Genomic DNA, 26454 nt, shown 5'->3' with positions numbered 1-26454 from the left:
TAAACTCCATCTTTGATTTCCATGTCTCCATCGAAGTTAAGGTCTAAGTCCCCATTATACATTTACTTACTTTGCAATTAACCAAATGCCACAGTTAATACTAAATGTTTTATTTTACTGATGTAAAATAACTCAATTACTTCAACTTTGAGCACATCTGATGTCATCAATTTCTGGATCACAATAAAATTCACAAAATAACAAACCTTTCATGCAATTTACACTGGAAGTTCAAATTACAAATGTAGTATCCATTGATCATCCATGACTGTGGTCCTTATCTTAAATACGTACATTTCTTGCATGTCATCGGCCAGTTAGTCTTCAATCACAACACCAAGTTATCCTGGGTAGAACAGGGAGTGGCTACCTTTCAAAGTAAACCTGCATGTACATGCTACAGTATATACCAGTCACAAACAGATCTTGACACTGACTTGGTTTGTCAGAGGTCTGATTCTCTCGGATGGACCGTGGTCCACTCTAGATCTTAGTTTAGTGGTCACCAACCCTGGTCCTGGAGAGATACATGGTGTACAGTGCAGGTGTTTGTTCCAACCCAGCGCTAACACACGTAATTCTTCAACTCATCATTAAGATTGACTGAATCAGGGGAAGGGGCTATGGCATTGACATGATTGGGGGCTACAGTCTCTTTCTCTACTATCAGATGGAAAACCTCTTTCACTTGATGTATTTGGAGACAAAGGAAGAAGCGATGTCTCTGTAAGGCGTGTCCGAGTCGGAGCGCGTGGGGGGGATGCGGCACAGCCTCCGGAAGCGAGGCGAGCGCAGGAGCAGGTTGTGGCCCAGTCCCACACAACTGGAGCTTAGCCAGTACAGAGCCATGGACTGGGGAAGAAAGAGGAAGGGAGAAAGAGAGCGTTCAGCAGAGACAAATAAGCAAAGTTGAATTCCATGCATAGCCGTAAAATTTAATTCAACCGAAAGCTTTGAGGTGCATACGGTTAGTCCTTCATAATTATATCTGAAAAAGCATTACCAAAAACATCACCTTGCTAAAATATATCTAACTAAACCAAAGATCGTGAAGAGCTTCTGATTTTTTTTTCAGTCTCCCTTTGCAGCATTTCACAAGGCCTACTCTCACGTGGACCAGTGCGTTTTGGGTTCCTCTTCGGCAGTTTCTTATGCAACTACGATGGTGCTCCGAGGGAGACACAACAAACATTACGCTCCAGATTATCCAATCAGATTGAGGGGGGGGCTAGATTGGGAGGCTGCATCAGTGTATCTGGGAAAGATAGGAACAAGAGAGGGCTTTCAAAGCCAGATGGGGGTCTTCAGGGACAAACAGGGTTTGTCTGTGGCAACATCTGCCCAACTGTAGAGTGTACAGAGTGTGTATGTGTCTTTTGCACAGTGTCCCAGATAAGCGGGACGTCCTGTGCATGGGTCTGTGGACTTGGTGGAACTATCACCAAAGTCGGGGAGAAAACATCCTCAGGGTTTTTTCTGCTATCACCATTTAGGTGGCCTCCTAAACAAAGTGTTCGTCTCATCCATCCCTTATGTAATGTGATGGGTGGATAGGCGCACGGGGCAATGGAGGTTATGCCTGTCTGGGCAAGAGGGAGACAGAGGTGTGGCTGAAGTCTTTTGTTTCAGCGCTAGTGGGAGGGTGTTGCCATAGGGATGGCTAGTGAAATGTGCTAGCTGTCTTCATTTACAGGGGGAAAGTGATGTGGCATGTTTAACAGCTTTTGTGAGGACATGTTGTTGAAGGACAAATGGTTTGTGGTTGCGCATGCAGACACAGACACACACACACACACACACACACACACACACACACACACTTACGGAGGGCACGGTGGCAGCTATGGGTATCATCAGCAGAGAGATCCCTCTGATAAAGTTGGTCACATACTTCTGGAACTTGGACGCTTCCATCCTCCGCAGAGCAAATACCTGACAACACAAATAAACTAGACTGAAGGGAAACATTCGCGGTGAAAATCTCGACATTCTCATTGCTACTTTCCCATAGTCAGATTAACTCATGGGGACCATTTTTATGTTTCTGCATCCAGTATGAAGGAAGTTAGGTAGTTTCACAAGCCAATGCTAACTAGTGTTAGCGCAATCACTAGATGTCTATGGGATCTACTAGCTTGCTAGCAGTTACCATAGACTTCGTCATTGCACTAATGCTAGTCAGCAACTTCCTTCTTGCTGGACACCGAGACATACAAATGGTATCCACGAGTTCATCTGACTCTGGGGAAGTAGATAAAGGGCTTCATGGCCAAAATCCTGAAGTATCCCTTTAAATCAAAAACAGATGTGACTATCACAAAACTAGTCCGAACCAAGCGAGCAACTCACATCACTATCTTTTTTGCGTCCCAGTAGATAATCTATGATAGTATGTTCTGTCCTAGCCTACATTTGAGTATTTCATTACACCAAAACCTGACACTCCACCCCCTGAAATCTATTGTGAGTTGAACACAGGTCTATCTGAAAGCGTGTTAGGTGAGGAGTGTCCTCTTGTAAAAACTGCCACAGGGTCTGAATACTAGGTGGATCAAAGCTTTCATCTAAAAGGTTTCCCTATTGTGTGTAATGGAATGGAGGTGTTGCTCAAGCCGGGTGTGTTAGTTCGACCAGGGCCTCACCTCTGTGATGAGCAGGTTGATGAGGCCCAGAGAGACAGGCATGATCCAGGTAGAGTCAGGCAATGTCAGGTCGGAGAACCATAGAGTTCCCCCTACTGCCAGCTCTGTCTGCAACGCTGAAAACAAAAATCATATGAAATATTCCATTCTAAACTTAAAGCAAAATAAATGTGATTATGTAGCTTGTAGAAGATACAACAGACGATTGTGATTCAAGTCCATGGTGAGTGTGGAGGTTTACCGGTGGCAGCATCAGACACCCCCAGGCTCAGGTTACGCAGGGCCAGGGAGAGGCATACCCACATGGGCAGCTGCACCCATACCAGCAGACTGGCCTTGAAGGGGTGGCAGTTATCCCTCACGTACAGCTCAGACACTATCCTCTTCAGGTTCTTCTTGAATTGGTATCTAATGGGACACAAAAGGAACCCAAATGCCAGGCCATTAAGGAAGTTCCATTTTTAATGTCACTACTTTTAAAACCTCATAGCCGATTTTGGAAACCTGATACAGTGTAATATCAGTTGAACAACATGGAACTTTCCCATAGAAGTTCTAAAAAGTTAACTGTCATACACCATTACATTGACAGATAAGACCAAGAGAGCACTTTTCTTTGAAGAAAATCTCAAACTGCATGGAAGTGTGTTGTGTTTTGGTTCATATTTATAGACTGTGGTTTCGGAGTTGGTGCCAAGCTCCCAGAGGAAGCCCTCCAGGAGCCCAGGTCAAAGGTCAATTATTCACCGGCAGTGTTTTTCCGTCCAGCCCTTCTCTTTGGCCCGCACCGAGATCTCGTAGCGCAGCCTCTTAGCCAGCTCCGCTATTTCCACTTGCAGGGCTTCAACCTAGCTGGAGGCAAAGAGGAGCATGGGGGTTAACTTTGATTCAACATGGACTCCCCCTGAAATGTAGCCAAAAGTTCTAAATTACACAGCCCACATTAGTAACCCAAAACTGGACATGGGTCGTAGAGGGAATCAGGCTGGCCAGGGAGCCTGGTCACAAAGGACCACTCTCTGAGTTATGACAACAAAACATTCAACCCGACTGCTCCTTTTTTAAATCAAGTTCTCAAAGTCCTCCAACAGTCCGGGACCTTGATGTATTACAGCCAAATATCAATGTCAAAAAGCTGTTTTTCTCATGATGACTCATCATGGAGGACATTCATAGGCTTGAGTAGAATGCTGCTGCGTGTGTGTGTGTGAGGCCTGTGGGAGCGATATGCTGACCCTTGCTCTCACACAGTGGGAGAGAGAGCAGCACTGGGGAGGGGAAGAAAGGTAGGACGACGACACTGGGGGAAAAAAAAACTGGAAAAAGAAACAACAGACAGCTGAGGAGGAGTGGGAAAGAATGCTTAATAAAGGCCAAGGGCTTAGCAATGTTTGCACAGTCACAGAGAAACATTGGCTGACTTTAAATTGCCTGTCGTAGTCCCCCAGAATGTGTGTAAACATCTTCAAGTTTCAAGTGCAATAGTGAATAAGCAGCAGAGAACATCTTCCCATTGTGACTATATCATGTTCCACAGCCCACTTGTTTCACACAACAATATGGATGAGAACTTCAAATCCTGTTTCTGTACATTTACATATCAAATGATACATTACTCCAGTGGTGCATCTCAACAGTCTAACATAGCTTCCTCATCTCTTTTCCTTGACCTGCACCCATATGTATTTACAAAATAGGTGAAACCAATGGTCGACGCTTCCTGGATATTCGCTTTCAACTTGCCAGTTTCTTGCACATCTGTGCAGACGAAGGAAATAAGACGAGGAAGAATGCCACTTGACTTTAGACTATAGAGATGCACACCCCAAGGGCTTCTCAATCTCAACTCTGCCCATTAGGACCAGTGTGGGCTGAAAGAAAAAGAAAAAAAACACTACAATATAATGCTTGGTTCTTGATGCAACACAGACCTTTGCTATGATGACCACAATATAATGCTTGGTTCTTGATGCAACACAGACCTTTGCTATGATGACCGCCTGGTAGGCTCCAAGTGGCAGTGTGACAACTGTCCTCAGGGCCACAGTGGTGCATACGATACTGGCCCACCATGGTAGACCTGTGGTCTGATGGACAGAGATCAGTAGCTGCTCAGTCAGATGGACAGGGGTAGAGTCTGCTAGGCTCTCATACCAGCCCGTACCACTGGTTGTAGATGCTGGTCTACATGGCTGAAAGCATAAAGTCGATTTGAGAGGCAGACTAAGACGGAGGCGTGGTAATGTGGCCACCCGAAGAGGGACGTGGCTGCGGTATGTTTTGTGGTGGTCACAGGCAAAGGGAGCGTGGGAGATGCTTCGAATGGGAGGTCTGGGTGACAGGTGGCTGATTTGATGTAATATCCACAGTGAGCCAGGTCTCACGTTCGCGGTCATCTTCAGACACAGCATTGTCACAAATCTGTAGAGGAGAGGACAATTTTTAAGACGTAGGCATGGGCAAAATAAGTTGCACAATAGTATGTAAATCAATCACCATTGGCACATTTTGATTTAGCCTAGCTAGCAGCAATGACTGGCCCTTCTGTAAGGGAGACATACACGCCACCTAGCTAGCTACACAGGCAACAATGCCAATGGACATCGGAACTTTTTCGCTTTGCAGTAAGTTTTCCATTACTTTAGGGCAGGTATTCCCAAACTGGGGTACGGAATGCCATCTATACATTTGGGTAAGGTTTTTTTCTCGCCCGAGTAGCCTCGTCCCACTGCCAAAAATAAAATTAAACCATCTAGTGTTCAGCAAAATAATAACAATGTCAAATACAGGTAGCCTCGTCAAATAATTAACATCCAATCACATTAAGCGTTACTCTGTCGCAGGAATTCCATTAACAGTCCGTATGTAGCCAAATGCAGTTGCTGCTCATTCCGTTTGCTTGAAAATGTATTTGAAAAAAAGTAAGGCCCACGTCCATAGACACATACCAGCTCTACTGGTAGTACTACACCTGCACCTGTCGACGAAAAGTCGTTCTGCTTCCACGAGCACATCCAATACTAGCATCAGTATTTCTACATTTGTTGTTAGCCCAGCTAGCATGGACACTGACAGTTGTGAATCTGATGCAGCCGAAGAGCTACTTCCCCTTACCCCGGTAAGCACCGAACAGATGGGGACGTTGGACCATCGAAGAGGCACAAATATGATGAGAACTACATTGATTTGGGGTTCACTTATATTGGGAGTAGTGCCTTTCCTCAGCCACAGTGTTTTATATGTGCAAAAGTACTATTTCACAACTCGATGAAACCTTCACTCTTGCACAGACATTTAAAAACAAAACATGCCAATTTGGATCGAGAATTAAGATGAGTTTCGAGTGGTAAGACATGTATAAAAGCAACAAATACCATTAATAAGAAGAGGCTAGAAGCGTCATATGGTGAGCTACCGAGTGGCTAGGACAGACGAGCCCCATGCTATTGTGGAGGACTTAATTCTTCCTGCTGCCACGGATATGGTTGGGACAATGCTGGGGGAAAAGGTAGAAAAAAACTACACAGACAATGCCTTCATCAAACAACACTGTTTCATGATGCATCAGTAACATGGCAGGAGATGTTTTGAAACAATTCACATATAAGCCAGTACATTATATGCGTTACAGCTGGATGAGTCAACAGACGTGGCGGGCCTGGCACAGCTCCTGGTATATGTCCGTTAAGTTCATAGGGGGGTCAATTAAGGAAGACATCCTCTTCTGCAAACCACTGGAAAACAGGAGAGCATATTTTTTAAAGTACTGGACAGCTTTGTGTCATCAAATGGACTTTGGTGGTCAAGATGTGTTGGTATCTGTACTGATGGCGCAAAACCCATGACAGGGAGACATAGTGGAGGGGGAACGCGCGTGCAAGCAGTTGCTCCCGACGCCACTTGGGTACTCTGCAGCATCCACCGAGAGGCTCTTGCTGCCAAGGGAATGCTTGGCAGTTTGAAATACTATATTCAATGTGCGGGACAAAATTAAGGCTATGGTTAAGAAGTTGGAGCTCTTCTCTGTCTGCTTTCACAAGGACAACACACAGGTTTTATATGTATGATTTTGTGTGCGCAAATGAACTTAAGCTTACGGACAATGTCAAATGTGATATAGCAGGCCTCCCGAGTGCATCGCAGTGCTAGCTGTGCCACTAGAGATTCTGGGTTCGAGTCCAGGCTCTGTCGCGACCGGGAGACCCATTCCCCCGACACATTGGTGCGCCTGGATTTCTGGATTAAGTGGGCATTCTGTCAAGAAGCAGTGCGGCTTGGTTGGGTTGTGTTTCGGAGGACGCATGGCTCTCGACTTTTGCCTCTCCCGAGTCCGTACGAGAGTTGCAGCGATGAGACAAGACTATAACTACCAATTGGATACCACAAAACTGGGGAGAAAAGTGTAATTTTTTTTAAATGAAAATTGTGATATAGCGAAGCGCCAAAATGAGTTGGGTGCACAATTACGCAGGTCCTTTCCTGAAAAGGATGACACAAAAAACTTGATTCGCTACCCACCTACCTATATCTGAACAAGAGAGCCTAATCGAAATTGCAACAAGCGGTTCTGTGAAAATTGTATTTAATTAGAAGCCACTGCCAGATTTCTTGATTGGGCTGTGCTCATAGTATCCTGCCTTGGCAAATCGAACTGTTAAGACACTGATGCCCTTTGCAACCATGTACCTATGTGAGAGTGGATTCTCAGCCCTCACTAGCATGAAAAGTAAATACAGGCACAGACTGTGTGTGGAAAATTATTTAAGACTGAGACTTTCTCCAATACAACATTGCAGAGATATGTGCATCCTTTCAGGCACACCCTTCTCATTAACCTGTGGAGAGTTCTTCACAATTTGATGAACAAATAAGGTTTTATATGCAAGATGGCTAAATAATGAACAAAATGATTGATTATTGTATTACTTATTTGTGCCCTGGTCCTGTAAGAGCTCTTTGTCACCTCCCACGAGCCGGGTTGTAACAAAAACTCACACTCAATCTTATGTTTAATAAATGTATCGTATAGTGTGTGTGGCAGGCATACAATGATGTAAAAAAATTTAAAAAACATTGGAGAGTGTGCTGACCCTGGTGCTAGAGGGGTACGCAGCTGGAGGTTGAATGTTTGAAGGGGTACGGGCTATAAAACGTTTTGGAACCACTGCTTTAGGGGAATAGGAACGACTCAAGAACGCTGTTGTAAGCAAGCAGCAAGGTTATCTTACAACTAAAAACCTCTTTGTAGCTAGTAAATCATGTACTGTACTAGCCCTTGATCATGACTCTCAGTTCCATTACACATAAGAGTCATTGGACGAAGGCGTCTTCTGTACGGGGGAGTTTTGTCGAGAGCCCGCCGCTCGGTCTGAACATTAACACGCATCACTTGCCTTACGGTTTCGGAAGCATAAGGACCTTCTGTGTCTTATCTGATAATAATAATCAATAAAAAAAGGTTACATTGATACACACCTTTATAGGGTTAGTGAATTCCCACACAGCCATATCTCTATGTTAGTGTTTATTGAAAACCTCCCTTAGCGGAGTTGCCAACAACCGGGTGCATCCGGTTTTCAGGGATACAGCTAATTCAACATAGCTTCCTTTTCCGCTGAAGTGGGAACTCTGCTCAGGCATATTTTAAAGCCTGCTACGTTAGGTTAAACAGAGAGGAAGAAGCGAGGGACAACTGGGGCCAAAATCCCTTCTCCAGCAGGTGGTGTTTTTTTCATGTTTTTCCACTCACCAAGCAAGGAGTTTTGGTATAGAGCTCAATAAGTGTGTTGAATTTGGTTAACAATTTTTTTTTTTTTGCTACGTGTGGCATATTTGATCGAGTATTAGGTTCGTAATGATTAGGTTGTAACAAGTGTACTGAAAAGAGTACCCACTTTATTTATATCAGTTGTCACTGGTCCCCACAGCCAAAGTCATAAGCCAGTCACAGCCAAAGCCAATTTCTACAATTTTAAACCTAACCACACAGCTAGCCTTCAATGAATGTTTACGATAGCCAATTTCAAATGTGTGTTTGTGGGAACTAGCGGAACAAGTTGTACCTTTTGTTCACACGCATATCTGCCCTCTCATCGGCTAGAATGGTACCACCTGATCTTGTCCCCCTACCGACTGCCTTTCCTTTTTGAAGACGTTTCTTTTCATTGTTATTGCGACAACTAAAGTATCTGGTCAATATAATGGATTGTGGGTTAACGAAATTATAAACTAGGTGGTTCGAGCCCTGAATGCCGATTGGCCGACAGCCGTGTTAAATCAGACCTCACCTTGATGTATCTTGCATAAGAACAGTCCTTAGCAGTTGTACATTGGCCATATACCACAACCCCAGTGCCTTCTTGCTTAAATATATACTACCTGTACTTATTACCTATCTGCGTCTCCTAACACCTACCTGTGTGTAAACTTTAAGAGCTATGCCAAAAAAACGTGTTGTCACTGAAAAATACATTTGGCTGCAACTGTTAACAGTGTACAGTATGTTTATTTTGCATTTGTGAAATTATGTTGATGTGATATGAACGTAAAGGGAATTATGTTTCTAGAACACTACCGCAATTGAGAATCAATCGATTCATGTTTAGATGGCGTATTTGACTGTTTTGGTTTAAAGAGCCAATTCACCTTTAAACATGATGTAAGGTCATTGGATCATAAGGAGTAACGTTAGGCTCCTTTAGTCCATTGTGGGGCTAGTACTGCACATAAGCTATCTAATGTGAATCGATTCTCAATTGCGACATGGTTCTAGAAACAAAGCGTTTTACTTGTATCACATCAATCATATATACTAATCAAAATACACTTACTGGACACTTAACGGGCTTTATCACAGTTGCAGTTGACACTTTTTCATGGACAACACTTTCTGGATGCCTTCAGGTACACACAGGTGTTTGGAGTATGTTAGATAGCTAATTCATAAGCACAGGTGGTCCATCGGTCTTCTAACCGTATAAAATGGTGTGTATCAATTGAACGTTTTGTTTTTTGAAAATGGTTTCTCGCTGATATGGAAGATAAAGGTCCTCATGCTTCCAAAACAGCAACGCAAGCGATGCGAGTTAAATGTTCGGACCGAGAGACAAAACATCCCGTACAGAAGACACCTTCGTCCAATGACTCTTGTGTAATGGAACTACGAGTCATGAGGCTAGTCAGTGACATGCAATTTGCTAGTTATAGCATGTAGTTCGGACAAAATAATACATTCTCACCTTCGTTCCACTTGCAGAAACTAATATTTAAACGTCTGTCCCAAATCTATACATTACAATGCCGCACGCTAAATCTAGTATTAATTTATGATTTCACCTCCAGCTGCCAAACGTGTCGAGGAAATATGACGTCTGGAAAACAGTTAATACGTCTGTGAGAGGCTAGAGCATTAGCACCACCTTGTGGAGAAAAATATGTATGCCCTGATACCTGCAATTGATCATGAAGGAATGCGTATTTAACTTTTTTTTAAAAACCTTTATTTAACTAGGCAAGTCAGTTAACAACAAATTATTATTTATAATGATAACGTTGCCCGTTAATGTATTAGGATACTTAGGCTATTTTTATTTTGTATTTATTATGGGTCCCCATTAGCTACTTTTCCTGGGGTCCAGCAAAATATAAGGCAGTTTATACAATTTTTAAAATATTACAATACATTCACAGATTTCACAACACACTGTGTGCCCTCAGGCCCTTACTCCACAACTACCACATATCTACAGTACAAAATCCATGTGTATAGTGTGTATGTTATCGTGTGTGTATGCATGTGCCTGTGCCTATGTTTGTGTTGCTTCACAGCCCCCACTGTTCCGTAAAGTTTTTTTTGTTGTTGTCTGTTTTTCAATCTAATTGTACTGCCTGCATGAGTTACTTGATGTGGAATAGTCTATGGCTCTATGTCATGGCTCTACATAGTCATGGCTCTATTTAGTACTGTGCACCTTCCATAATCTGTTCTAGACTTGTGGACTGTGAAGAGACCTCTTGTGGCATGTCTTGTGGGGTATGCATGGGTGTCCGAGCTGTGCGCCAGTAGTTCAAACAGACAGCTTGGTGCATTCAACAATACAAGTAGTGATGAAGTCCATCTCTCCTCCACTTTGAGCCAGGAGAGATTGACATGCATATTATTAATATTAGCTCTCTGTGTACATCCAAGGGCCAGCCGTGCTGCCATGTTCTGAAACAATTGCAATTTTCCTAAGTCCTTTTTTTGTGGGACCTGATCACACGACTGAACAGTAGTCCAGGTGCGACAAAACTAGGGCCTGTAGGATCTGCCTTGTTGAAAGTGCTGTTAAGAAGATAGAGCAGTGCTTTATTATGGACATACTTCTCCCCATTTTAGCTACTGTTGTTTTGACCATGACCATTTACAATCCAGGGTAACTTCAAGCATTTTAGTCACCTCAACTTGCTCAAGTTCAACATTATTTATTAAAAGATTTAGTTGAGGGTTTAGTGAATGATTTTTCCCAAATACTATGCTTTTAGGTTTTGAAATATTTAGGAATAACTTATTCCTAGCCACCCACTCTGAAACTAACTGCAACTATTTGTTAAGTGTTGCAGTCATTTCAGTCACTGTAGTAGCTGACTTATTGTGTTGAGTCATCCACATACATAGACACTCTGGCTTTACTCAAAGCCAGTGGCAATTCATTAGTAAAGATTGAAAAAAGTAATGGGCCTAGACAGCTGCCTTGGGGAATTCCTGATTCTTCCTGGATTATGTTGGAGAAGCTTACATTTTTTAAAAACACCCTCTGTCTTCTTTTAGACAGGTAACTCTTTATCCACAATATAGCAAGGGGTGTAAAGCCGTAACACATACGTTATGCCAGCAGCAGACAATGATCGATAATGTCCAAGAGCGCACTGAAGTCTAACAAAACAGCCCCCACAGTCTTTTTATCATCAATTTCTCTCATCCAATCATCAGTCATTTGTGTAGGTGCCATGCTTGTTGAATTTCCTTCTCTATAAGCATGCTGGAAGTTTGTTGTCAATTGGTTTACTGTAAAATAGCATTGTATCTGGTCAAAGACAATTTTTGCCAGAAGTTTACTAATGGTTGGTAACAGGCTGATTGGTTGGCTATTTGAGCCAGTAAAGGGGGCTTTACTATTCTTAGGTAGCGGAATGACTTTTGCTTCTCACCAACACTGGGGGCACACACATTCTAGTATGCTTAAATAGAAAATATGGCAAATAGGAGTGGCAATATCGTTCGCTATTATCCTCAGTAACTTTCCATCCAAGTTGCCAGACCCCGGTGGCTTGTCATTGTTGATTGACAACAATATTTTTTTCACCTCTTCCACACTAACTTTACGGAATTCAAAATTACAATGCTTGTCTTTCATAATTTGGTCAGATATACTTGGATGTGTAGTGTCAGCATTTGTTGCTGGCATGTCATGCCTAAGTTTGCTATTCTTGCTAAATAGGGTGAGCTTCACACAATGGACTTCCTCCTGGGGCACACTGGCTTAGTGCTAACAGTATAAATCTGGTTCATAGGCACAGGATGACTGCATACGATAGCTGTAGGATCAGTAGAGGCATTCAGGGCAGTTAAAGGGACATAGATTAGGTTACTTACATTGTGTCTACTGACGCCCCTGGTGTAATGTACATTTGCTGAATCATTATGACAACTCTGCGTCACAATGGTAGGGATTAGCTGAGCTGGGCTTGGGTTATTGATAAGTCGTTGTCTCAACGCAGCCTTATAGTGCTGTGAAAGGATCCAGGATCCCACATGATTTGGTTGGATCCCATCCTCCTTATAAAACGTGTTTTGTTTTCCAAAATGTATTGACATCTAATAAGTGGGACCGTGGGTGCAATCCTTGGCCATACGAGTGAACCCACTTGGCACAGATGTCAATTCAATGTCTATTCCACATTGGTTCAATGTGGTTTCCTGTAAATGACGTGGAAACAACGTTGATTCTACAAGTGTGTGCCCAGTGGGTCTTTTTCTCGTGCAAGGTTCTGGACACGGTGTACTGTAGAAGGATATTGAAATAAACGTGGTTCATGTTTTTAGTTTTACTTAAACAATGAATTGTGACCAACACGAAACACAGCCTGGACAGGTAAAGGTTTGCTTTTGAAGTATTACACTAAGAATTTAGAAAAGTACATTTTTCCAATATTCTTTGAACATGTTGAATGCATTTTCCCCACTGTTGCACATGATTCCTCGTGGGCAGAGAAGTGGGCAGCTGTCGGTGGTGATGTGGGTGGGCGTTTCCGTGGCACTGGCCTGTGTCGTCCTCTCCCTGATCACTACCCTGTGGTGTCGCTTTGTCAGCCGCAAACGCCATGGAGGATGACCACGGCAACAGGATATGCAACTCCACAGAAAACAAGACATGGGGTTTGACTTTGAACTATTGGTGTTTATAAGTAAAGCTTTATTTGGGATCCATACATAACATTGTCTCTTGGCTTGCAAGGACATCCAAATGCCAGCATTTCATTTTGGTAGTACAAAAATGAACCAAAGAAGGACAAACATTAGAAATCATATCATTTCATTTGAATAGATTTAAAATATCTCATGTAGAACTCTCATCAGTTCCAGACTGTAACAGCAGAGCTCTCGTCTCTATAACATGATGCATGAGTCATTTTAGTCTCAGTTTGAGTTTGGTCTGTAATTTGTGGCATGAATTTGACTTGAATAGTGGTATATCTACCCAACGGCGGATTTGAACAGCATCATTCCACTTGGTTTGTTGTTGTAACTAAACTAGGTTCTTCAAGAGAAAATAATATTTTTTCCTCTTATACACATTTGAAAGGGTATTTGAATTATTTGCTCTAATTTGATTCAAATATCTAAATACAATCTGGCCCTTTCTTCAAATATATATCACTAAACCATACTGGAAGTACAATGCATTTTACATTTACATTTTTTTTGTTGTATCTCAGTAGGCTAGCCTTACAGAACTGCCCACATGGTGTACAGACTTCAAAGCTGAGTTAAACCAGGAACTTCCCTCACGAGCCAATTAAATACAACAACCCTCCAGACAAAGTGTGTTGTGATTGGTTCACCAAAGACATCATGACCCCCGTGCCTTCCTGCTAGCAGCCGCACGCCTACTGTTGATGGCCTTGGTGCTGGCCCTCAGTTTTCTCAGACGCAGCTGTCGTAGCCTCAGCTGCAGGTCTTTGGGGAGCTTGCCCCCCTTGGCCAGGATCTCCTTCAGCCTCTGTTTGGGGGTCTTGGTGAGGCGGAAGTCACATATGGTGGGGTAATGCTCGTACATCACACGGCACATACGTGTGGATGGGTTGTAGCCCTCGGCACTCACCGTGACCTCGTACTCGCCCGGGTTTAGCAGGCGCCAGTAGTCCCCGTCAGCAACTGCAGTAGAGGCACAAAATGGCTACTGGTTAGTGGTAGGCTTCTCTGGCCTACACCTTTCATAACATATTCCTGCAGTGCCCTCTAGGTGCAATTTTACGACATCATTTTGAGGTTTTCTTCTTGAATCATTTACTGATGTGATTTTTTTTTTGCATGTGAGGAGGGAGACAGCCCACCTGATCTAATATGGTGGTCGATGTCATCCACTTTGATTATGGCATCTGCAATGCCAGCCTCTGTGTCTTTGTCTCTGATCACACCCTTGAGTCCTCTGTGGACCTTCAATACAAAGCAAAAATCTAGAGATCAACAACACCATCATGCTGTGTTTATACTGTATTAGACATTATTGATGGACGGACCTGCTCCATGTAGATCAGTAAAGACTCTTTGTTGTTCTCCCACTCGATGGGCAGCTCACTGGCATGGGGGAACTTATCACAGGACAACTCCACTGTCACATCGAAGCAGTTGGTGTGTAGATAGCTGAAATCATTCATGCCTGGAATAGATTTCAGGGAAATAATCATGAATGTAAATCTTAAAATGGTACTTGAAATGACAGTACAATACCCTGCTTTTCAAAGACAATGATGAGCTGAACAAGATCACAAAATGGATGACCATAAAAGTGGGGGAATTCTCACTTCCTTGGACCGTGTGCCAGTTGGCTCCGTTGATGATGTTGTTGTAGCGTTGGAAGTTTTCATTGTGACAAGGCCGGCGGTCTGGATTTGACATGACCTGGTTGGTGCTGGCATAGACCGTGGCCAGCCAGCGGAAGAAACTATTGTCCGGTGTAGGGGTGTCATCGTGAGGTGCCCAGTCTTCAGTCCTGTCGAAGGGGTAGGTGACCACCAGTTCACCCCCGTGGAGGTTGGCACTTAATACGAACGGGATGTTCTGCATCCAGTTAATGACAGCACGCGTCTCTAAGGCCACCTATTGGATATAGGTCAATGCCACAGGAATAATGCATTCAAACATTATAGTGAAGTACAACAATTGAAATGGTTTATATTCTATGTGGGATAGTTTTGACATATTCTCAAGGATATTGCTACATGACAAATCAAGAGCTTGGTTCTATAAGGTTACACAGTATGTGCATTTTTGTCAAAATTGAATTATTGACATAGCCTTGTTCTGTTCAATGTTCTTTACCTATATAGTACTCTAAATACGGCAATTCATGTTTAGTTCAAAAGAATACCATTCAAATCAATGAGGGTTCCGAACTTTAAAGCCAATTATCGCAGAATCATCTTTTTGCAGATAGATTTAAGAAAATGTTTACATTCTTGATTTTCCCCAATTCTCTAACACAATATCATAGAGTGGATACTATTTGGTGATTTGAAGAATGCATGTGAATTCTAAATGTCAACTTACAAAGGCGTCCTCTGAGGTATAGTACTCTGGTATGGGGATGTAGTGGTTGATGAGTTTGGACTTATCGTTATTTTGGAAGTCAAATTCAATAGCATCCCACATGACTTTGTTCAGGTCAGCAAAGTTGTGGTTCATGTCGATGCCCTGGTAGCTATAGCGACCGAGCGCCCACCCCGCCAACTCGGAACCCTGGGATGAGAGAAGGGTCAGAGGTCAACATGGGCCTCTTTGAATGGTTAAAGTATATTTGACCAGTAATGTTGAGCATTAAAATATACTCTCAGTAATAACAGTATAATATATTACAACAAAACATGTTATAACATGTTTTCTGAGACCTTTTGAAGGCCATTTCATAACCATCGGGGTTCATGGATGGCAGCAAGTGGATGCGTGTCTCCTTGACCAGCCGGACGATGCGCTGGTTTCCCAGTTTGTACTCCTGACAGATATACTGCATCAGGTTGAGCAGCAGCTCCCGGCCCAGGGCTTCATTCCCATGCATGCCAGCCACATAGCGGAACTCTGGCTCGCCTGCAGAGGGAGACAAAGCACATATGTAAACACAGCATAGCAGTGGCCACAAAAGTTGTTATGACCAATGATTTATATATGCACTAGATGACTGATAGGTGGCGCTGTGTTGAAGCCACCTAGCCTCCATCTTGGCACTCCCCCAATGTTGTAATAGATCTCCTACGGGGGTAGTGCCAATATGGCCGACCAGTGACTTCAAAGTCTCTCAATGGCCAAAACATAGCAATCCAGGGTTAATATACAGTACATCATTGGTTGTGACCATTAGGTTAGAAGCTATTAATCCATGATGCTCTAGTTTACCCTTATATAATCCACTGGCAGACAGTTCTGATATCCAGCACATCCTCCCTAGATAGCTTTGTGGTTTTTGACCACTTCCCTTGAGCCACTTCCCATGAGTCAAGTAACAATGTTTCCAGGGCGGGCCCAAAGAGATATGGCTGGGTGTAAATTCAATCAACAAGCATTTAAAACGGTGGCTTTTACCTGGCAAACATAACAAAACACTGGTGTGATTGGACTGAATCTAACTTAACGACCTGGTGCAGACTTAATCATTTATTTGAAAAATTATGATTTGCTTGGGAGATTACTCTCGGCTTTGGAGGAGCACAAGCCACGTTTGCTCCTAATGCTCAAGGGGCTTCTGTAGGTTCCGAGTGCAATGTTCCCGGGACGTTTTTTTAACCTCCCCTTTCTAACTCACACCACACAAACCACCCATTCAAATCATAGTTAGATCTAAATAAGAAAATACAAAATCTCAAATCTCATGACAACGATTAGAATTCTGTCCCTAGATGACCAATGAAGTCAACGCTACTAACTGGATCTCTGAGATACTGTAAGAGTAAAAGAAAATATGCTTCCACTGGGCACAGACGTCAATTCAAAGTCTATTCCACGTTGGTTTAAAACTGTGTTCTCGTAACACAGTGGGAATGGATATGGAATCATGGTTACTGTTCCGGTTGAAATAAGGCCCCAAGTCTTAACCACAGAATGAATGCATTGTTGATAGAAAACACCTGTCCAGAGAGTCTGAATGGCACAGGTCCTGACTGTGTCAAAGCATGTAAATCACAGACAGTACATTCTTTGGAGAACAAGAACCTCAGACACCCTCCCATAAACTATTTACATTTCTGTCCTCTCCTTTCTGTTGTTCTTGACTGTATTTTTTTTCACAGCCATGAAATGAATTGTACGATCAGTTTTTACAGTATCTGTGCATCACCCCCCCCCCTTGCCAGTGGAAAATGTAAACTAGTCTGGCTTATCCTCTGCCAATGGAAATGGAGGTTAACAACAGAATTAGGTCAAGTTAGACAGACAAAAAACATTCAACGCTTTTATTCTCTTAAAAAAACAAGCCAATATTCTAAATTGTCATTTTAAGACTAGTCACGGCTTCTCCTTATATTCCAGTGCACAGGCAAACCAGTTCTCTGTCTGTGGCATTCCTGGCTCCCTCTCCCATTATGAGTTCTGGCGGCAAGGGGTATTAGTGGTTGCCAGAGCTGGTAGACCGGCTCAATGGGCGCCGAGCGTGGTCAATGAGTCCAAAGCAAACACTTTAGACATGTCAGAGTGAACCAAGGATTGACTCCAGTCTCTGAGAGCATACTGTACAAAGTACTATAGCAGTGGCATTGCAGATAAGTTCCAACCTGGACTTTACATAGTAAACGTAAATCCAGGACACTCCAATTAGTATGATATGTGTTAATTTGTGGATGTCTGTCATCCTTTTCCTATGATATGTTACGGATTACAATTCGTATGATACACTATATATACAAAAGTATGTGGACACACCTTCAAATTAATGTATTCCGCTATTTCATCCACACCCGTTGCTGACAGGAGTATAAAATCGAGCACACATCCATGCAATCTTCATAAAGTGGTGTAAAGCTCGCCGCCATTGGACTCTTGAGCAGTGGAAACACGTTCCCTAGAGTGATGAATCACGCTTCACCATCTGGCAGACGAATCTGAGTTTGGCAGATGCCAGGAGAGCGCTACCTACCCCAATGCATAGTGCCAACTAAAGTTTGGTGGAGGAGGAATAAGGGGCTGGTGCTGTTTTCATGGTTTGGGCTAGGCAACAGTTTGGGCAAGGCCCTTTCCTGTTTCAGCATGATAATGCCCCTGTGCACAAAGCGAGGCCCATACAGAAATGGTTTGTCGAGATCCGTGTGGAAGAACTTGACTGGCCTGCACAAAGCCCTGACCTCAACCCATCGAACACCTTTGGGATGAATTGGAACGCTGATTGATAGCCAGGCCTAATCGCCCAACATCAGCATCCAACCTCGCTAATGCTCTTGTGGCTGAAAGGAAGCAAGTCTCTGCAGCAATGTTCCAACATCTAGTGGAATGCCTTCCCAGAAGAGTGGAGGCTGTTATAGCAGCAAAGGGGGGGACCAACTCCATATTAATGGCCATGATTTTTGGAATGAGATGTTTGACGAGCAGGTGTCCACATACTTTTGGTCATGTAGTGTATGTTGTGAATTGCAATTCGTACAATATTTTATGTATTACCAAAACGTATGACAGGTTACGAATTACAATTTGTTGTCGCTAAGGTTAGCTAGGTGGCTAGTTGGCTAACGCTAATGCTATGGGTTAAGTTTTAGGGTTAGGGGAAGGGTTAGCTAACATACATATGTAGTTGCAAAGATGCTATAATGCAAAAGTTGTCCGTGATGAAATTTGAACACGCAACCTTTGGCTTGCTAGACATTCAAGTTATACACCCACCCACCCAACTTTATTATTTTTTAAGTAACCTTCTGTCTTATGTAACCATACTAAACATATCATTTTAATTTGAGTGTCCCTGATTTACATTTAATGTGTTACGTCTAGTCTATGAGGCCAGGCTGTAAGCTATGTAGCATTGCCTCATGCTAAAACTTCATAAGGTGTAATAGGCCTATATCTACTCACCTAGCTCATGCTTTCCAGGGTGGTCGGAGATCTCCATGACGTACATCTTGAGACCCATGTGACTCTTCCCGATGCTGTAGATATGTGTGATGTCAGGGCAGGCCTCGGTCACTGATTTCATGAGCTGAGGAGGGACAGAGTTATGGTGTTGTCTGGTTGGGTATAAGACTTCCATTCCTGTGGGACCCCCAGTGTATGCACATTTTTTGGGGAAATATATATTTTTGCATCTGGGGGGTCCACCAGGAATGGATTGAGTTACACTGCCTTATGACGGTTAAGTGTGACTGAGAAGGATGCATCGGGATGTACAGTACAGTTTGTCTACCGTACAACTGGATACAAAGTCTTGGTTTAGTTTGCTGAGCACATGGGGAGAGTGCGGTATGTGTAGTGCGGTATGTGTAGTTCGGTGTGTGTAGTGCGGTATATGTGGTGCGGTGTGTGTAGTGCGGTATGTGTAGTGCGGTGTGTGTAGTGCGGTGTGTGTAGTGCGGTATGTGTAGTGCTGTATGTGTAGTGTGGTATGTGTAGTGCGGTGTGTGTAGTGTGGTGTGTGTAGTGCGGTATGTGTAGTGCGGTATGTGTAGTGCTGTGTGTGTAGTGTGGTGTGTGTAGTGCGGTGTGTGTAGTGCGGTATGTGTAGTGCGGTGTGTGTAGTGTGGTGTGTGTAGTGCGGTGTGTGTAGTGCGGTATGTGTAGTGCGGTATGTGTAGTGCGGTGTGTGTAGTGTGGTGTGTGTAGTGCGGTATGTGTAGTGCGGTATGTGTAGTGTGGTGTGTGTAGTGCGGTGTGTGTAGTGCGGTATGTGTAGTGCGGTATGTGTAGTGCGGTGTGTGTAGTGCGGTATGTGTAGTGCTGTATGTGTAGTGTGGTATGTGTAGTGTGGTGTGTGTAGTGCGGTGTGTGTAGTGCGGTGTGTGTAGTGCGGTGTGTGTAGTGCGGTAAGTGTAGTGCTGTATGTGTAGTGCGGTATGTGTAGTGCGGTATGTGTAGTGCAGTGTGTGTAGTGCGGTATGTGTAGTGCTGTATGTGTAGTGTGGTATGTGTAGTGTGGTGTGTGTAGTGCGGTGTGTGTAGTGCGGTGTGTGTAGTGCGGTAAGTGTAGTGCTGTATGTGTAGTGCGGTATGTGTAGTGCGGTGTGTGTGTATGTGTGGACACGAGCCTAATGTTACATCCTACCGGTCAGACTCACCTCAAGCTCTTTACTGAGCGGTAGTGGCAGTGTAGTGAGGAGAAGAAAAAAACACTAATAATATTTGTCTTTCGGTGAGACTGGGGGAGGGAGCTCCAACCAGAAACCCTCTGCTTCCAGGACAGACTCAGTCAAGCGCCAGAGAGTAGATTGAAGTGAAGGGAGGAAGTTTCTTTGCTAACTGTTGCATGCCATGTCCCTGCTGCTGTGTTCATAATGCACAACATCACAAAATCTGAGCCAGCGTAGGATTGTTTTTAAATGAGAAATTGTATTATTTTCTAAGTCACTGTTGTGTAGTTCTAAATGGTGAATCAGTTGTTTGGAATTATAATGATAATTCTCTCAGACACAAGCAACCCATTCGAAACCTCTCGCGACCCAAATGTGAGTTATAACTCCCCCTCCCACACCACCAGTTGAGAGTTGCTGCTGTATTCTTATTGGTGGAAGAGTTGTTGGAAGAGAACAGGATGTAGTTGCGTTGATGTATGGCTGTGAAGGTGGTCAGTTCATTATCAAATCTGCTCTACCATAATTCTAAAGAACCCTAAAACTACACCAGTAGCCTTGGGTGAGTGCTGAAGGTCTCCACTTCAGCACTTACTTTCCTCATCTCCTTGTAGTTGTGGTGTCTGAAGTCCAGCTTGTCTTTGGTGCCTTGCTCTGTCTGCTGCCAAGCGTAGATGTTGTTGGGATCTACAGGAGGGGAAAGACACAACATAATGGAAATGCAATGACATTTGAATGTCGTTGAGGTTCTGGTTCCTGTGTCTTAATCTAGTGTTGGGAGGATGTTGGGATGTTGGCGGTGGACGGACCTGGTAGGGTACAGCCCAGAACCTCAGCTCTCAGACAGATAGTTCCGTTCTCGTACCAGCTCTGTGGATTGATACGGATGTAGCGCGCCACTGTTGCCGACTCGTTAAATAGGGCCAACACTGGAGTTTCAGTATCCTGGTTCCCCTCAAATACCTACAGTACAGGAAAAAGCCAATAGTGGAGATAGGTCATGCTCTATGAAGAGAGGACTTCATATTCAATGAAGTATTTATTTATTGTTTCTCGAATTGCAGACTGCATCTTTAATAGATTATACAATAGCTTCCAATTTTGCAGTTTCCGTCTCTCTGCCAGTCACATTTTCACTCTACCCCTTTGCCAAACCAGTGACACAGACTGGTAACTAGATGGTGCAATCTGCCACAGTGTGCCCATAGAGAGTAAGGCTTGTGGGTTGGCAAGGTTGGCACAGTTGGCAAGGTTGGCACAGTGGAGTCAGCTATGGCCAGGGCAAACTGTCAGCGCCATGGTCAGCTTGCCAACAGGCAGTGGAATGTCATTGGTCAATGTCAGAGCACAGTAGATATGAATACCTCACTGGACCACATAATGATTTATTACATTTTTTTTTGTTTTTTTTGTTTTTTTAATATATTTTTTAATTGAACCTTTATTTAACTAGGCAAGTCAGTTAAGAACAAATTCTTATTTACAATGACGGCCTACCCCGGCCAAATCCGGACGACGCCGGGCCAATTGTGCGCCGCCCAATGGCACTCCCAATCACGGCCGGATGTGATACAGCAACTTGACAATTGGGTAATGAGGAATAAAATAGTAAGCTATTCAAGAAATAAAAATGGGTGGAATATCTGAATTTTGCAGTGAAAGTAATGGGAAGAAGGCAATAGATTAGGGTTACTACATATCATATTTTAATGTACTGTACTGAATCAACTCACAGCCTCTTTAGTCCCATTCATAGCTGGCTGCCAGACCAGGGTGTCATTACTGAACTGGACCTTGTAGGTGAGTATGAAGTCCCAACTGTTAGGAAAGACAGGCGCAACTATTTAGCAATGTCCATACGACATTTACAATACATACAATTCATTGCTATGACTACATCACTGCACAATGGGGGCTTGGTGAACATGTGCCGTGACCTCCACTGACCTCCAGATTGAGCTGCGTCCCTGCAGGATGACCCCGGTGAAACGCGTGGGTCGCCGGGCATCCACCTCCAGCCACTGTTTCTTATCCTCATACTGGGCGCACCACGCCCCGTCATAGATGTCCCCGTCCTCGATACCCGACTACCCAGACAGACAGATTTTATTTACAAAGTGCATTTTACAAATCTAAACACAAGCTGTAGATGTGGTTACCACAGAATAATGCATGGATAAAAAAAATGGTAAGAATGGCAGTAACATTTGTTGTGTTTGCTAACAGTGGTGAGAGACCCGTAGACTAGTTCTTGGTCTCACCTGGATGTTGAGTCGACCACGGTGAGGTCCAAGTCCCCGGCGCTTGTAGGACGAGGCCCGCAGCTGTGTGTCCTTCACCCTCAGAGACTCCAGCCCCAGCGGAGGGCACTCTGACAGTCACGTAAGGAGAACAAGGTCACCGAGGAGAACAAGGTCACTCACACACACACACACACACACACACGTCAAATATTGACTTGCAGAGAAGAAATGGATCTAACGTGTAAGAAAGCTGTCCATGAACATGACATGTCCATGGGAATTACAAGTAGAATTTAATGCCTTGACAGGAGCCGTAGTAGAAGGGAGATTGAGAGACTGTCCACTGGGCACAGATGTCAATTCAACATCTATTCCAAGTTGGTGGAAACAACGTTGATTCAACCAGTGAGTGTCCAGTGGGTGCATACATGCGCAATTCTCTAAGGTATTTGAGCATGAAAGAGAGTAAGAGGGAAAGCGATGAAGAGATGCAGAAGCGTGCAGGAAAGAGAGACTTCCTGTGTATCCATGCGAGGAGCAGACAGGCGCTCATTGTCTGAGGAGCTAAGCCTGGTCGACTGGTCCTCTAAACACTAGTTCCTGTGTTAGGGCTGTGAGTGGTCTCTCTTAAAACCCTAATACCCTTTTGCCTTAGAGGCCTGCAGGATCTCTCCACGGGGGTCATTGTGACCGAGAGCATTGCTCTGCTCCAAGAGCTAATTGTTTAAAACTACTCAAACTTTGTTGACAGTAGTCTGCCAAGTAAAGTAGCCAACTGATCTACTGAACTAGTGAAGTGATGCCAAAGACATTAACCTCATGTCAACAACGGTTTAGTCGTTTTTATGAAAATTGTGTTTTTACTCCTATACTATTTGTGTTAGGAGAATTGGCAAACACAAGGAGTCAATGATTTCTTAGAGCTATCCTATTCATTTTACATCCTAATTTAGAGCATAGGAAACATTGTATAATCTTTATGCATTAAATCATGCCCAACCTCAACAATTTGTATAGTTTCTTCAGTGGCACCAGTTGAAGAGAGACAATTTTCAGAATGCAGTTTAGATACTACAGCAAACTATCCAGTGGCCTTTGGGGTTACTCATCATCATTTTACCAGTACATTAGTCATGATGAAAAACAGCTTGGCAGATCAGCCAACCTACAACATGAATATTTAAAACATTAGACTCCCTTTTTCTGAGGAAAAACTGGGGAAACTCATAACTTCCCCCTGCTTTGGGGCCTCACGGTCCCCCTGCTTTGGGGCCTTACGGTCCCTCTGCCTCATTACACACGAACTTCCTATTCGGCTCGGCTCCTGATTCAAGGTATATCTCTCCATCTGGCCCCTGTAATTCCAGTTCTCTTTCCGCCAGATTCCCCCCCCCCCCCCACACACACACAGGGAGAGGCTTCCATGCAGCACTGAGCAGTAATGAGAGAGAGGGAGAGCGCGAGAAAGAGAGAGAGATAGAGAGCGAGGATGAGCAGGAAATACTACAGAAGACTAGTGTCAGTTGCTGGAGAACAAAAGCACAACAACTATTTAAGCAAGGGAATGTTTTGTTTTGCTCTACTACTGCCAGCACTGTAGCTACTCTGTCATCAAGCAACGCTGCCAATGTCAGTTGTCTGTCATTTATGCATTTCAAAGTTGAAATGAAAATGTACCATGCGTTGTACACGGTAAGGAAAAAGAGCGCTGCACAGTATACAGTATGTTGTCTATTAGGCATCTACCCGTTCTCATACTGTACATGTCACTCAGGGAAGTTCCCCATACATACGTCCCACTGGCTTCACCTGGCAGCGAAGGGCGCCCAATGATTTTGGGTTTGCTTTTTTTTACAACCTTGGGCTTGCGCTTCTTAGGTAGGACTTTGGGTTTCTTGACTTTCTTCCATATCTTTTTAGGCTTCTTTACTGCCTTTACACTCCTGGTGGACCACTTGGCTACAAAAGGCAAACCGTCTCATCAACAAAGACGCACATTGTCAAATGTGAAAGTATGATGTGCATCATAAGGACTACACAACACATTCTCAGGCTATGCTATGATATGGTGTCTTGGTACTGAATGTAGATTGCTGACTCAGCCAGTTTAACTCGGGGGTTTTCTGATGGTCTGTGTCTACAAGACAGCTGGTTCCCATCACAACCTGATAACCCCCAAGCTAAACACTTGTAGAACCAACCCCCTGGACTTGGTTTCCAAGACCACAGAACTGCAGCATAGATATAACAACCCCCTGTAAACTCGTGTTTTCCCTGCCTTGCACTCCACAGTTGTTATTTATCCCATTCGTTTGCAAATGTGTGTTTTCAGAGTTGTTTGTTGATGGACATGGTCTAAATGATTTCAATGTAAGAAATTAAAGATAAATATGTAGATGATTTTTAACCAATAGGCTGTGCCCAAGGCCGAAATACCGCATTTGGGGCCCTGGGGAAAACCTTTTTTTTTAGGGGGGGGGCGGGGAATGGCTAATTTCCCACATTTTGACGTTGGACAGAGAGAAATGTGTTGTTTTTAAAGCTCATCTCATACTATTCATATTTTGCTATGAGGATGAGAGAAAATGTTGCAATTTTAAAGCAAACTTCCTGAAATTCTACACACTTTGGCATTGCTTATGACCCCAACCCCCCTGAAGGTTGGGGCCTTGGGGCACGTGCCCTGTGAGCCCGTTATGTAATCTGGCCCTGGCTGTGTCTTTCACACATTTACTTGATGCAGAAGTGAGATGTCAGATATCTGCCCAAAAAAATTACACTTGAAAGACACATGAGATCATTTATTAAAAATGTCTGTAATATCTACAACAATGTCAAGCCTACGTCTATAATAACACATCACATAATGCATAATATTGTTTCAATATTTCATTTAGCAGTTGACCTGTATTTTACATCCGCAAATACATTTCAATGCTGCTCACCAAATTCGAGTGGTTCATCATCAGGTTCTTTGTTCCATACTCTTTTTTCCACTTTCTTGTCGATACCCCCATTGAGGTCTTCTGTGTTGAAACTATAGTTAGCGGTGGTGGTCGTTTTCGGTGGTCTAGTAGTAGTTGTCAGTACCTTTGAAGTCGTTGTGGATGTCAACCTTACCGCTGGTGCGTTGGTGCTTTTATTGCTCTGGGTAGTACTTGGTTTAGTTGTAGAATCTCGTTTCTCAGTCGGGGTAACAGTTGTAGTTGCATTATAATCCACAGACCTCACTGTAGTTGTGCCATTGCCAAATGAAACGAGACCATATGATCCACATATCAAACACGACAAAACAAAGGTAAAGTACAGGGATTGTGCCATAACTGTCCCTTCAGACATTCCGGGTGAATATTGACAATTTAAACGTCCCCCATTCCACACGAAGGTCCACCCATAGACTTACATAATACGGGTCCCGTGCACAATCCGTTGCGCATGCAGAAGTAACAGGGCGGCTGCCCATAAATGTTCTGTGTCTAGAACATTTATAAAAGCTTCACAATAAGAGCCCTCATTTGACAGTTTAAAAATGTACACATGTAAAAGATATCATCACAAGGCTGTAGTTATTATTAAAGGAGGGAACTGTAAGCTATGTCTATGTCAGTCCTACTGAATAATTGGTCTGTCTAACAGTCTACTTTCTGAACCATAGCTCTACAATTATTTTCATATTATTAAAACGATTCTAATTATTTGCAATATCATAATGTTACGATAAGGAGGCTAATGAGCGTTTAATTTGATGGAAAAAAGCAGAAGCTGCTTCAGCTTTGTGACGTGCTTGTGATTACTAAACAGAACAGAGTACCGCTAAAGTCCGAAATATTGATGTCGATGTGCTTCCATCTAGTGGTCAAAGTTGAGTATTACAACCACCAAATTCAAGAATAACTTTCAGTTTGAATGTAGAAGATAAACGTAGAACATTGCTTCACTTGCTCAGACTGAGCTTGCGGGGACTGGCATGGCAATGATTGCTAAAACTTAAGTTAATACAATTATTAAGTGTGCATTTATTGTCTATGTTTTGGTAGGGATATCGAAAGAGA

The 26454-nt window shown here is 43.4% G+C and overlaps 2 protein-coding genes across 8 annotated transcripts; both read right to left on the bottom strand.

The window, feature by feature from the left end:
- Positions 1 to 94: 94 nt before the first annotated feature.
- On the bottom strand, positions 95 to 10017 carry LOC115129487 (cytochrome c oxidase assembly protein COX18, mitochondrial). Of its 7 annotated transcripts, XM_065018654.1 has the most exons (9): positions 9881 to 10017; positions 6258 to 6376; positions 6017 to 6161; positions 4574 to 5063; positions 3390 to 3490; positions 2884 to 3050; positions 2643 to 2758; positions 1825 to 1932; positions 95 to 852 (listed from the first exon to the last, which is right to left on the bottom strand). In XM_065018654.1, exons 4-9 carry the CDS (start codon positions 5051 to 5053, stop codon positions 685 to 687), a joined length of 1140 nt encoding a protein of 379 aa, XP_064874726.1. In that variant the 5' UTR covers positions 5054 to 5063; positions 6017 to 6161; positions 6258 to 6376; positions 9881 to 10017; the 3' UTR covers positions 95 to 684. The 7 variants fall into 7 exon arrangements, with proteins under 7 accessions (XP_064874726.1, XP_064874725.1, XP_064874729.1 ...); XM_065018653.1 differs by having other exon boundaries at positions 6017 to 6376; XM_065018657.1 differs by having other exon boundaries at positions 4625 to 5063; positions 6017 to 6376.
- Positions 10018 to 13075: 3058 nt separating this feature from the next.
- Positions 13076 to 25799, bottom strand: LOC115129486 (probable carboxypeptidase X1). Its single transcript, XM_065018652.1, has 14 exons — positions 25348 to 25799; positions 22421 to 22530; positions 22107 to 22246; positions 21893 to 21977; positions 20969 to 21122; positions 20755 to 20846; positions 18952 to 19075; positions 15792 to 15987; position 15732; positions 15454 to 15642; positions 14709 to 15003; positions 14424 to 14563; positions 14238 to 14340; positions 13076 to 14058 (listed from the first exon to the last, which is right to left on the bottom strand). The coding sequence occupies exons 1-14, from the start codon at positions 25739 to 25741 to the stop codon at positions 13754 to 13756; spliced, it is 2328 nt and encodes a 775-aa protein (XP_064874724.1). The 5' UTR covers positions 25742 to 25799; the 3' UTR covers positions 13076 to 13753.
- Positions 25800 to 26454: the final 655 nt, after the last annotated feature.

The sequence above is a fragment of the Oncorhynchus nerka genome, linkage group LG5 (genome assembly GCF_034236695.1).
Source record: "Oncorhynchus nerka isolate Pitt River linkage group LG5, Oner_Uvic_2.0, whole genome shotgun sequence".
Lineage (NCBI taxonomy): Eukaryota > Metazoa > Chordata > Actinopteri > Salmoniformes > Salmonidae > Oncorhynchus > Oncorhynchus nerka.
Note: the sequence above shows the minus strand (reverse complement) of the source record. Positions and strands in the feature narration are given on the sequence as shown.